Source organism: Neofelis nebulosa, chromosome X (genome assembly GCF_028018385.1).
Source record: "Neofelis nebulosa isolate mNeoNeb1 chromosome X, mNeoNeb1.pri, whole genome shotgun sequence".
Classification (NCBI taxonomy): Eukaryota; Metazoa; Chordata; class Mammalia; order Carnivora; family Felidae; genus Neofelis; species Neofelis nebulosa.
Window position 1 is genome coordinate 20713477 of NC_080800.1, and position 12066 is coordinate 20725542.

The 12066-nt window shown below is 40.9% G+C and overlaps 1 protein-coding gene across 18 annotated transcripts in view; it reads right to left on the reverse strand.

Annotated features, from left to right (window-relative positions):
- Positions 1-12066, reverse strand: part of PCYT1B (phosphate cytidylyltransferase 1B, choline) — a 148987-nt gene that overhangs the window by 17892 nt on the left and 119029 nt on the right. The window contains exon 7 of one of the 18 annotated variants that reach the window (XM_058713666.1): positions 460-1104. The exons of the other annotated variants lie outside the window; for them this stretch is intronic. Coding sequence (XP_058569649.1) covers positions 1084-1104 — 21 coding nt within the window. The 3' untranslated portion in view covers positions 460-1083. Of the gene's footprint in view, positions 1-459; positions 1105-12066 lie in introns of those variants that run through there. 18 annotated transcript variants of the gene reach the window in all.

Genomic DNA, 12066 nt, shown 5'->3' on the forward strand with positions numbered 1-12066 from the left:
TTCTAACAGGTGTGAGGTGATAGCTCATTGTGGTTTTTGATTTGCATTTCCCTAGTAATTAGTGACGTTGAACATATTTTCAGGTGCCTCTTGGCCACCTGTATGTCTTCGGTGGAAATAAGTCTATTCAGATCCTGTGTCCATTTTTAAATCAGATTGGTACTTTTTTGTACTATAGAGTTGCATGACATCTTTATATTTTGACATGTTTACTCTTATCACATATGACTTGCAAATATTTGCTCCAATTCAGTAGCATACCTTTTCATTTGTTCATGGTTGCCTATGTGCAGAAACTTTTTTTATATTAATATTTTATTTACATCCAAGTTAGTTAGCATATAGGGCAACAATGATTTCAGGAGTAGATTCCTTAATGCCCCCTACCCATTTAGCCCATTCCGCCTCCCACAACCCCTTGGGCAACCCTCTGTTTGTTCTCTGTCTTTAAGAGTCTCTTATGTTTTGTCCCCCTCCCTGTTTTTATATTATTTTTGCTTCTCTTCCCTTTTGTTCATCTGTTTTGTATCTTAAAGTCTTCATATGAGTGAAGTCATACGATACTGGTCTTCCTCTGGTGTGCAGAAACTTTTCATGTTGATGGAGTCCCACTTATTTTTGCATTCGATGCCTTTGCTTTAGATATCAAATTAAAAAACAAAATTGGCAAGACCGTTGTCAAGGAGCTTATAGCTTATGTTTTCTCCTAGGAGTTTTATGGTTTCAAGTCTTTAATACATTTTGAGTTAGTTTTTGTGTATAGTATAAAATAGTGGGCCAGTTTCACTCTTTTTGCATGTGGCTACCCACTTTCCCCAGCATTGTTTATTAAAGACTGTCCTTTCCCCAATGTATATTCTTGGCTCCTTTGTAGTAATTTCATTAGCCATGTATGTCTGGCTTTACTTCTGGACTCTACTCTGTTCCAGTGATCTATGTCTATATTAATGCCAATGCCTTACTATTTTGGTTACTACAGCTTTGTAATATCGTTGAAATCACGGAGTGTGGTGCCTTCAGCCTTGTTCTTCTTTCTCAAGATTGCTTTGGCCATTTGGGGTCTTTTGTGGTTCCATACAAGTTTTAGGATTGTTGGTTCTCCTTCTGTAAAAAAAAATTGCCACTGAATTTTGATAAGGATTGCATTGAATCTATAGATTACTTTGGGAAGTATGGACATTTTAGCAGTATTAATTCTTCTAATCCATGAGCAAGAGGTATCTTTCCATTTGTTTGTTTTCAGTTTCTTTCAGTATGGTTGACATACGATATTTTATTACTTTAAGGTGTACAATACAGTGATTCACCAATTATATGCATTATGAAATCCTCACCATGATCAGTATAGTCACCACCTGTCACTACACAGTTATTAAAATATTATTGACTATATTCCCTATGCTGTACTTTTTATCCCTGTGATTGAATTTATAATTGGAAATTTGTACCTCTTTATCCCCTTCACATAATTCATTCACCCACCCCCTGCCCCGGGGCAACCCCTAGTTTCTTTATTCATGAGTTAATGGGGTTTTTTTTCATTTTGATTTTTAGATTCCACATAAAAGTGAAATCATGTGGCATTTGTCTTTTTTTGTCTGATTTATTTCACTTAGCATAATACCCTGTAGGTCCATCCATGTTGGTACAAAGGGCAATATTTCATTCTTGTTTATGGCTAAGTAATATTCCATTGCGTGTGTATACATGTGTGTGTGTGTGTATGTGTATATATATCTTTACACACATCACATATTCACTTGTGTATCAGTGGACACAACGTTGGATCCCTATCTTGACTATTAAAAATAATGCTGCAACAAAGATAGGGGTGCATATCTTTTCAAATTAGTGTTTTTGTTTTCTTTGGGTAAATACTCCAAAGAGTAATTTTGGGGTTGTATACTGATACTGCTGTGTTTAAATTTTTGAGGAACCCCCACGCTGTTTTCCATAGTGGCTGTACAAATTTACATTCCCACCAACAATGTACAAGGGTTCCCTTTTCTCCACATCCTAGCCAATGGTTGTTATTTCTTGTGTTTTTGATAACAGCCATTCTGAATGGTGTGAACTTAGGATCTCTCATTGTGGCTCTCATTTGCAGTTTCTTGATGATGAGTGATGTTGAGCATCTTTTCATATCTGTTGGCCATCTGCATTTTTCTTTGGAAAAAATCTCTATTCAGGTCCTCAGCTCATTTTTTAAATTGGTTTTGGTTTTGCGGTGTTATATAAATTTTTTACATACCCTTACCAGATACCTGTTTTAATTCAGTAGGTTGTCTTTTTGTTTTGTTGATTGTCTCCTTTTCCATGCAAAAGTTTTTCATTCTGAAGTAGTCCCAGTAATTTATTTTTGGTTTTGTTTGCCTTGCCTGAGGAGATATATCTAGAAAAGCAGTGCTACAGCTGATGCCAAAGAAATGACTGCTTATGTTCTCTTCAAGGATCTTTCTGATTTCAAGTGTCACATTGAGGTCTTTAATCCGTTTTGAGTTTATTTTTGTGTATGGTATTAGAAGGTGATCCAGTTTCATTCTTTTGTGTTTGTCCAGAACATTTGGTACCTAATTATACTTGGTTTCTCTCTGTTGAAGTTCTCACCGTGTTCATCCATTCTTTCCCTAAGTTCAGTGAGCATCTTTTTTCAAGTAATGTCCACACCCAACGTGGAGCTCAGACTCACAACCCCAAGATCAAGAGTCGCATGTTCCACCAACTGAGTCAGCCAGGCATCCTCGATGAGCATCTTTATGGCCATACTTGGAACTCTTTATCAGGTAAATCTGTTATCTGCACTTCCTTAAGGACTTTCTCTGAGGTTTTCTCTTGTTTTTTTCATCTTGAACATATTCCTTTGTCTGCTTCCCTGGACATTCTGTGTTGTTTACTGTGCATTAGATAAAACAGCCACCTTTGCCATTGTAGAAGGAGTAACTGCACATCAGAGATGAAACTTTACCATTCAACCCTGCCATAGCTCTTGGTTGTGATTGTCCAAGCAGTTTATTTTATTTTTAGTGGATCCCAGGGGTGGAGGGTATACCAAGGCCTGTCAGTGTTCCGAAAGGGAGGATCTCACTGGGCACCTAGATTCAGGCTGATTGGAAGCCAGACCTTCAGGCAACAGCTTTTAAAGTATGCAAATAGTGGCAGATTTCAGGGATACTGTGGGTTCTGTTCCTGATCACCACAATCAAGTAGAGTGAATCTATTTCACAATAAAGTGAGTCAAAAGAATTTTTTGGTTTCATAGTGTGTACAAAAGTTACGTTTACACTATAGCATATTGAGTGTGTGATAGCGTTATGTCTAAGAAATGCTATAAAAGTTTAATTTAAAAATACTTTATTGCTAAAATACGCTATCCATTTTCTGAACTTTCAGTGAGTCATACTCTTCTCGGTGGCAGGTCTTGCTTCCCTGTTGAGGGCTGCTGACTGGTCAGGGTGGTGGAAGAAGGCTGGGGTGGCTACAGCAGTTTCTTAAAACAAGACCACAATGAATTCTGCCACATCTATTGACGCTCCTTTCGGGAGCCATTTCTATAGCTTGCGATGCTGTGTGACATCATTTTATTGACAGAACTTCTTTCACGAGTGGAGTCCGTCCTCTCAAACCCTGCTACTGTTTTACCAACTAAGTTTATGTAAGAGTCTAACTCCTTCGTTATCATGTCATCCACCTTCACAGCATCTTCAGCAGGAGTAGATTTCATCTCAAGAAACTGCTTTCTTTGCTCATCCAGAAGAAATAAGTCCTCATCCCATTCAAGTTTCATCATGAGACGACAGCAATTCAGTCACGTCTTCAGGCTCCCCTTCTCATTCTCCTGCTATTTCCACCACATCGGTAGTTTCTTCCTCCACTGACGTCTTAAACCCCTCAAGATCACCTATGGTTAGAATCTGCTTTTTCCAAACTCCTGTGAAGGTTGGTATTTTGACTTCTTACACTGAATCACAGATATCCTTAATGGCACCCAGAATGGTAAATCCTTTCCAGAAGGTTTTCAACCAACGTTGCCCAGCTCCATCAAGGGAGCCACTAGCTGTGGTTCGCTACAGCATTACAAAATACGTTTCTTAAATCATAAGGCTTGGAAGTCAAAATGACTCTTTGATCCACGGGCTGAAGAATAATGTTGTTTTCATGCCGGCTAACACAACATCCGGTCTCATTATATATCTCCACCAGAGCCCTTGGGTGACCAGGTACATTGTCAATGTGCAGTAGTATTTTAAAAGCAATCTTTTGTGTGCGGGGGCTTAAAATATTCAGTTAAACATGTAGTAAACAGATGTGCTGTCATCCATATTTTGTTGCCTTTACAGATCACAAGCAGAGTAGATTTCACATGATTCTTAAGGGCTCTAGGATTTTTGGAATGGGAAATAAACAGTGTCTTTAACTTAAGGTCACCGGCTATGCTAGGCCCTAACAAGAAACTCAGCCTCTGTTTTAAAGCTTTGAAGCCAGAATTTGAACTCCCCTCTCTTGCTATCAAAGTCCTAGGGAGCATCTTCTAGTAGAAGGCTGTTTTTGTGTACGTTGACTGTCTGTTTAGCGTAGACACCTTCGTGCATTATCTGAGCCAGATCTTCAGAACAACTTGCTGCAGCTTCTACATCAGCACTTGCTGCTTCAACTTAACACTTTTATGCTAGTTTCCTTCCTTAAACCTCATGAACCAACCTGTGATAGCTTCAAGTACTTTCTTGGACCTCCTCACTTCTGTCAGCCTTCACAGAACTGGAGACAGCCTTGCTCTGGTTCGGGCTTTGTTTCAAGGGAATGTTGTGGCTTCTTTTCCCTTCTATCCAGACCAGTAAAACTTTCTCCGTATCAACGATGAGGCTTTTTCGCTTCCTTATCGTTTCTGTGTTCACTTGAGTAGCACTTTAAATTTCCTTCAAGAACTTTCTGTTTGTATTCACAACTTGGCTAACTGGTTCGCGAGGCCCAGCTTGCAACACACCTTCCTCACCAAGCTTAATCATTTCTAGCTTTTGAATGAAAGTGAGAGACCTGGGACTTATCCTTTCCCTTGAGCACTTAGAGGCCATTGTAAGGTTATCAACTGGCCTCATTTCAGTGTTTTTGTGTCTCAGAGAATAAGTGGCCAAGTGGGGAGAGAGAGATGAGGAAAACAGCAGGTCAGTGGAGCAGTCAGAACAAAGACCTTTACCAATTAAGTTCACCATCTTACATGGGCACGATTCATGGTGTCCCAACACAAATATAATAGTAACATCAAAGTCCACTAGTCACTGCAAGTTTGAAATATTGCACAAATTACCAACACGTGACACAGACACAAACTAAGCAAATGCTTTTGGAAAAACGGTGCCAATTAGACTTCCTTAGTGCATGGTGGCCACAAGCCTTCCACTTGTAGAAAATACAGTATCAGCAAATAATACAAAGTGCAATCAGATGAAGCATGCCCATAGATACAGTCCTGCAGGACTACAAGCCAAGTCCTGCTGACCACCAGAGTCAGGTCATCGAGAGGTGCTCGTCTGTGGCACTTGTTAAAAATCGGGACACCTGGGGGCGCCTGGGTGGCGCAGTCGGTTAAGCGTCCGACTTCAGCCAGGTCACGATCTCGCGGTCCGTGAGTTCGAGCCCCGCGTCAGGCTCTGGGCTGATGGCTCGGAGCCTGGAGCCTGTTTCCAATTCTGTGTCTCCCTCTCTCTCTGCCCCTCCCCCGTTCATGCTCTGTCTCTCTCTGTCCCAAAAATAAATAAAAAAAAACGTTGAAAAAAATCGGGACACCTGAGCAGTGTACAACTTCCTTTCTAGTAGATACTGGTGACCTGGAGCAAGACAGAGGGTGAACACGAACATAAGGTCCTCTGGCCCCTGTCCTTAGAGTGCACCTCATTAGGTCCGTAGATCTGTGCCAAACCAAAAGCCCTCCCTCCGGCCCCAGCTCCTAGACAAATGAATACGCCTCTTTCAGCCTCTTTCATAGAAAGACTGGGGGTGTATTTCAGCCTACTGTCTCTGCAGTGCCCTGGGGGCGGTGGCTAACCATCAGAGGTAGAAGGTCAAGGAGTGTCCCCTGGTGGCAGCCCAGAAGACCAGGACACCAGACACAGGTACAGTCTCCTCTCTAGGAGCTACTGGTGCTCTGGTGGGTGGTGGAAGGAACATAAAATTAGCACCTGCCCTCCAAGGAGGTCTCTGGCCTGTAGAGGTAGGTTTCATTGGAAGCCTGCCCCTCCAGCCACAGCTATGAAGGCTTATTTCTCCAAAAGATGATTGCCTGGGTCTCTAACCTCTTCCTGGGCCCTGGGGGTGGTAGATGGTCGAGAACTCTTTGTCAGTTGGTTACAGTCTTATGGGACCCTGGAGGGTAAGTTGCACTGGCTATCAGAGCCAGGAGATCTAGAGGTGTCCCCTGGGTGGCTACAAGATTGAGGTACCAAAGGAAGGTACAAGCTCCATTCTGGGAGATGGCAGGAAGCTGGAGTGACATAAAGGGGAAGTGAAAGATGGCATGCGCCAGCCTCTGTCCCTAGAGACTAACCCAGTAGGCCCCTAGGTGTGTGTTATAGATGCCTGCCTAGGCCAATGATTTAAGGTAAGCAAATAAAATTCTTTCACAAAGGGATATTATTCAGCTTTAAAAAGGAATGACATTCTAACACATGCTACAACACTGGTTAAATCTTGAAGACATTATGTTAAGTGGAATTAGCCAGACAAAAGGATAAACGGTGTGTGATTCCACCATGAGGTACCTAGAATAGTCAAACGCATAGAGACAAAGTTAGAAGGGGGATTCTTAGGGACTGGTGACGGGGTATTTAATAAGTACAGAGTTGCAATATTGGATGATGCAAAAGTTCCGGAAGTGGATAGTGCTGATGGTTGCACAACTATGAATATATTAAATGCCACTGAACTATATATTAAAAATGGCTAAAATGCTATGTTAGGTACATTTTATCACAGTTTGAAAAACTTACTAATGGACCTCACATTATGTAAATCTGTTCTTTGTAAAAAAAAAAAAATGAACATATCATCAAGGTTTCTAAAAAATGTATCTCCTATATTAGATGCAAATACCTATTTGGTTTGCATAGGGAATCCACCAGACTGATTGGATTAGGGCCAAGAGTGTTTGTGGTGCAGGATAAACTGAAAACTTGCACCTGACCTAAGGTTATTCTCTCCTAGTGCTCCGGGAAAATGTCTGTGTTCACACTGTAAAACAGAAGAGATGCATTTTCATTTCAAACAGGAAATGAGTCTCTGTTTTCAATGTCAGTTAAGGACTATAGTGGCATATCATTCAAATTGATACATAATGTTTTTAAAATATAGCCTCTGTGCCTAGGGCACAATGTTTAAATGGAACGTGTCTGACCCTTTGAACAAAAATAGCCAAGTTTCACTAGGAAGGCCCTACCCCAAAAGCAAACCCTGAAAGCTGATTCTGCCTCCCCTGATCCTGGCTACTTGACCCTGAACACCTTGGAAATGAACAGCATTGCCACCAACATGACAACAATGCTTCAGAATTCAGCTCCTTTAATGCCCCTCCCTTGAGGATAGTCTGTCTTTCAGGGACATGCCCTCCCAAGAGGGGGAATACCAAGTTTCTGTTGGGAAGGCTTCCCTTTGCAGCTATGGTTGGGTTATAGGCTGTCTTCTAAATGTGAGTCAGGACTAGTTATAAGAATCTAGAAAAAAAAAAAAAGAAGCAAGTAGTTAAATAAGTAGAATTGTAGGTGGTAAAGATTGAAAAGTAACCTTTTGAGCTCTGGTAATTCTTCCCTCAGACTGAATCAATGGGAATGCATCCTCTATTACAGCAATTATGGCCCCCCAAAACCCCACCTTCTGGATTTATTCACATCCTTGTGTGGTATCTTCCCAAAAATATGCCCCGATTATGTGACCAATAGAATATGGCAGAGCAATCCTTATCAAAATAACCCCAGCATTCTTCACAGGGCAAGAACAAACAATCCTAAAATTTGTATGGAACTAGAAAAGACCCTGAATAGCCAAAGCAATGTTGAAAAGAAAACCAGAGCTGAAGGCATCACAATCCTGGACTTCAAGCTGTATTACAAAGCTGTAATCATCAAGACAGTATGGTACTGGCACAAGAACAGACACTCAGATCAATGGAACAGAATGAACAACCCAGAAACGGACCTAGGAACATGTGGCCAACTCATCTTTGACAAAGCAGGAAAGAATATCCAGTGGAATAAAGACAGTCCCTTCAGAAAATGGTGCTGGGAAAACTGGACAGGGACATGCAGAAGAATGAACCTGGACCACGTTCTTAACACCATACACAAAAATAAACTCAAAATGGACGAAAGACCTCCATGTAAGACAGGAAGCCGTCAAAATCCTAGAGAAAGTAGGCAAAAACCTCTTTGACCTCAGCTGGAGCAACTTCTTAACGTGTCTCTGGAGGCAAGGGAAACAAAAGCAAACATGAACTCTTGGGACCTTATCAAGATAAAAGTCTTCTGCACAGCAAAGGAAACAATCAGCAAAACTAAAAGACAACCGACAGAATGGGAGAAGATATTTGCAAACAACATATCAGATAAAGGGTTAGTATCCAAAATCTATAAAAAACTTATCAGACTCAACACGCAAAAAACAAATAATCCAGTGAAGAAATAGGCAAAAGACATGAATAGACACTTCTCCAAAGAAGACATCCAGATGGCCAACTGACACACGAAAAAATGCTCAACATCACTCATCATCAGGGAAATACAAATAAAAACCATAACAAGATACGACCTCACACCTGTCAGAGTGGTTAACATGAACAACTCAGGCAACAGATGTTGGCAAGGATGCAGATAAAGAGGATCTCTTTTGCACTGCTGGTGGGAATGCAAACTGGTGCAGCCACTCTGGAAAACAATATGGAGGTTCCTCAAGAAATTAAAAATAAAACTACCCTACAACCCAACAATGGCACTACTAGGTATTTATCCAAGGGATACAGGAGTGCTGTTTCGAAGGGGCACATGCACCTTAATGTTTATAGCAGAACTATCCACAATAGCCAAAGTATGGAAAGAGCCCAAATGTCCATCGACAGGTGAATGGATAAAGATGTGGTATCTATATACAATGGAGTATAAGTCGGCAAACAAAAATAATGAAATCTTGCCATTTGCAACTACGTGGATGGAACTGGATGGTATTATGCGAAGCGAAATTAGAGAAAGACAAGTATCCTATGACTTCACTCATATGAAGACTTTAAGATACAAAACAGATGAACATAAGGGAAGGGAAGCAAAAATAATATAAAAACAGGGAGGGGGACAAAACAGAAGAGACTCTTAAATACAGAGAACAAACAGGGTTGCTGGTGGGATTGTGGGAGGGGGGATGGGCTCAAAGGGTAAGGAGCATTAAGGAAAACACTTGTTGGGCTCAGCACTGGGTTTTATACATAGGGGATCAATCACTGGAATCTACTCCTGAAATCATTGTTGCACTATATGCTAACTTACATGTAAATTAAAACATAAATTATAAAATGGAAGGCTGAAAAAAAAAATTCCCAATAGTAATTACCACCAAAATTTCAAAGTAATGATGTATATAAAGGATACTTTAACATCTCTTCAATTCCCAAAATTTGATATTAAAATATCTGTTATTTCTACTGGTTGGTTACAAAGCCACAAGTTTTGCTGGGAGTATTGTCATTTGTTACCTACATTTATAATTGGAGGGAAAGCTGTATTGTAGGTGGAGGTTAGTAATTATAAAGATACTATTTTTTTTTTTTTCCATTCAAGTTCACTGACCCTCTGAATTCTATCTACAGCTCTCTCGGGTTAAGATCTACAGATTTATTTTATTGAAAATAAACTATGCAAGAGGAAAAAAGAATATGGCATAAATGGATTGTCACTTCAGCTATTACATCTTAAAAGGCTAGCTTTTCTCTTGACTGCAACTTCATGACAGACCCTAAATGATAACCACGCAGCTAAGCTACTTCCTGACTTTCAGAAACTATGTGAAATAATATGTGTTCTTTTTAAGTCGCTAATTTCGGGGGTAATTTGTTACCAATAGATAACATCACCACGGGCACCATGATTTCTGCTTACTTAAGAAGACAGCCGCCACCACAGCTCCTGAATCTAGATGACCTGGCCTAAAGTGCCATTTTGGCAACGGGCTTGGTCACAAACCCTTAATGTGGTTTCGGTACATCTGTTTCTCCACAGTGCCATAGGCTGACCAAAGGAGGGTGAAGGACGAAAGTGACTGCTTCCCGTGGACATTCCTATGGTGGACGATACAGTGCCGGCCAGGAAAAAAAGGCTGGGGCCCAGCCTCCAGCCCAGTACCTCCAAATGTCTGGGAAACCATAGGAAAGTTTCACAGTTTTCCTAGACCTTTGTAATTTATCTAGAACGCAGCTATGATACTCCCTTACTGGTAGTCAAAATGCATAGAGTAGATAGAAAAAGGCTTTGGAAAAGGGTTAACCTGCTATACGACTTCTAGACTGTAACAACATGGTCCTCACCACGACTTCTCACTCTGATGTGGAAGGATTTGGATTTTCTATGACAGCTCTTAATAGAAAGCATGAGGTCACTTGGAGGAAAATCAAAGACTCTATACTACAAGGAACAAGCACAAATATTGCCTGGGTACAGGTGGGCAGCAAAAACGTATGAGTCAGGTTAGAGGAGGCAGCAGGGAATAACGGTGGGCAATGGCGAGCTCATGCCCTCCCTGAAAGAAACTTGAGAACGTTTTTGAAGGCCAAGCAAACCAATTCTGCCTCCTGAATTTGAGCCAAACACCAAGCTGTACCAAGTCCTGTACTGAGCACCATAAGCAATAAAAGGCTAAGGGTATATATCTGTATCAATCTATATATATGATATTGATATCAATATAGATAGGAATACAGAGAATTATACCTCACCATCTCCTTTGCAGATGCTAGAAGGTTCTGTGTATAGGTCCATGCATCCATTAAATCCACACACATTTATGGAATACCCACTATAAAAAGCTACATGTTATACCTCACACCAATTCTGTTCTGCCAAATTTTGTACTTTAAATCCTTCTATTTCGTGCTTTTCCAAGTTTGGGTTATTTGTAACAGTACCATATTTGCAGGTAATACACATCCTCTATTTTAAGAAATGAGTTCCAGTCCCAAACCCACAAATAAAGAATTATTATAATAATAGCATATTCATGAAAAGCAAATTACTTATCTTGGCGTTTAACATCCTTGTAACTATTCCTGTACTTTTAATGTCAACAGAAAAAAAGCAATGTCTAAGTCTGGCTGATATGGTAAATTAATGTTAATAACAGTTTTGACACTAATAGCAAGTTTTAAAAAGAAAAACCTCTAGACTCAAAGCTGGATTTCATTTCTTAAAAATCACCGCGGCGTGCTGTCACCAGACTCCTCTAGGACAATTCCCGTTATGATTTCACCTTCACTGGGAGCCCGAAACGGCTAAGATCTACCAAGTTGCTATGAAATTACATTCCTTCCTTGCCGAGGCTCACTCCAGGTGGAGAAAATAGCCACCCTCTTGAGTTAGGACACCAGGGCTCCTCCACAGTGACACATTTCTGAATCTCTGTAAGCAAATGAATACCCACCTGGTTTCATTCAAAACAAAACACCACCAGCGGCGTGTCCACCCCCTGGAAATGAGTTGTGGATAGTGAACCATTAGGGTACACACTAAACTCATGGAACTTTTAGACCGGATGTTAGAGATCCCATGGAATCCCAGAGAACAGGTTCTGCACTTTGTTTTCATGTTCTTCCCTAGCACTGTGCGTAGACAAGGACGTGGATACGTGGCCCGTAAATTGAACTGATTTGAGCTGAAAACTTGAACAGGCCCAGGGGAAGTGAAAAGGAACCCAGCACTGGGCTCCTCCACGTTACTAGCTCTTTCTAGAAGTCCTCGAAATCTCAAGCAGCCCCTTGCAAACCCTCTGCCCCTCTCAGACTCTGCCACTGGGACCCGATTGGCGCACAACACCCACGTCTATAAT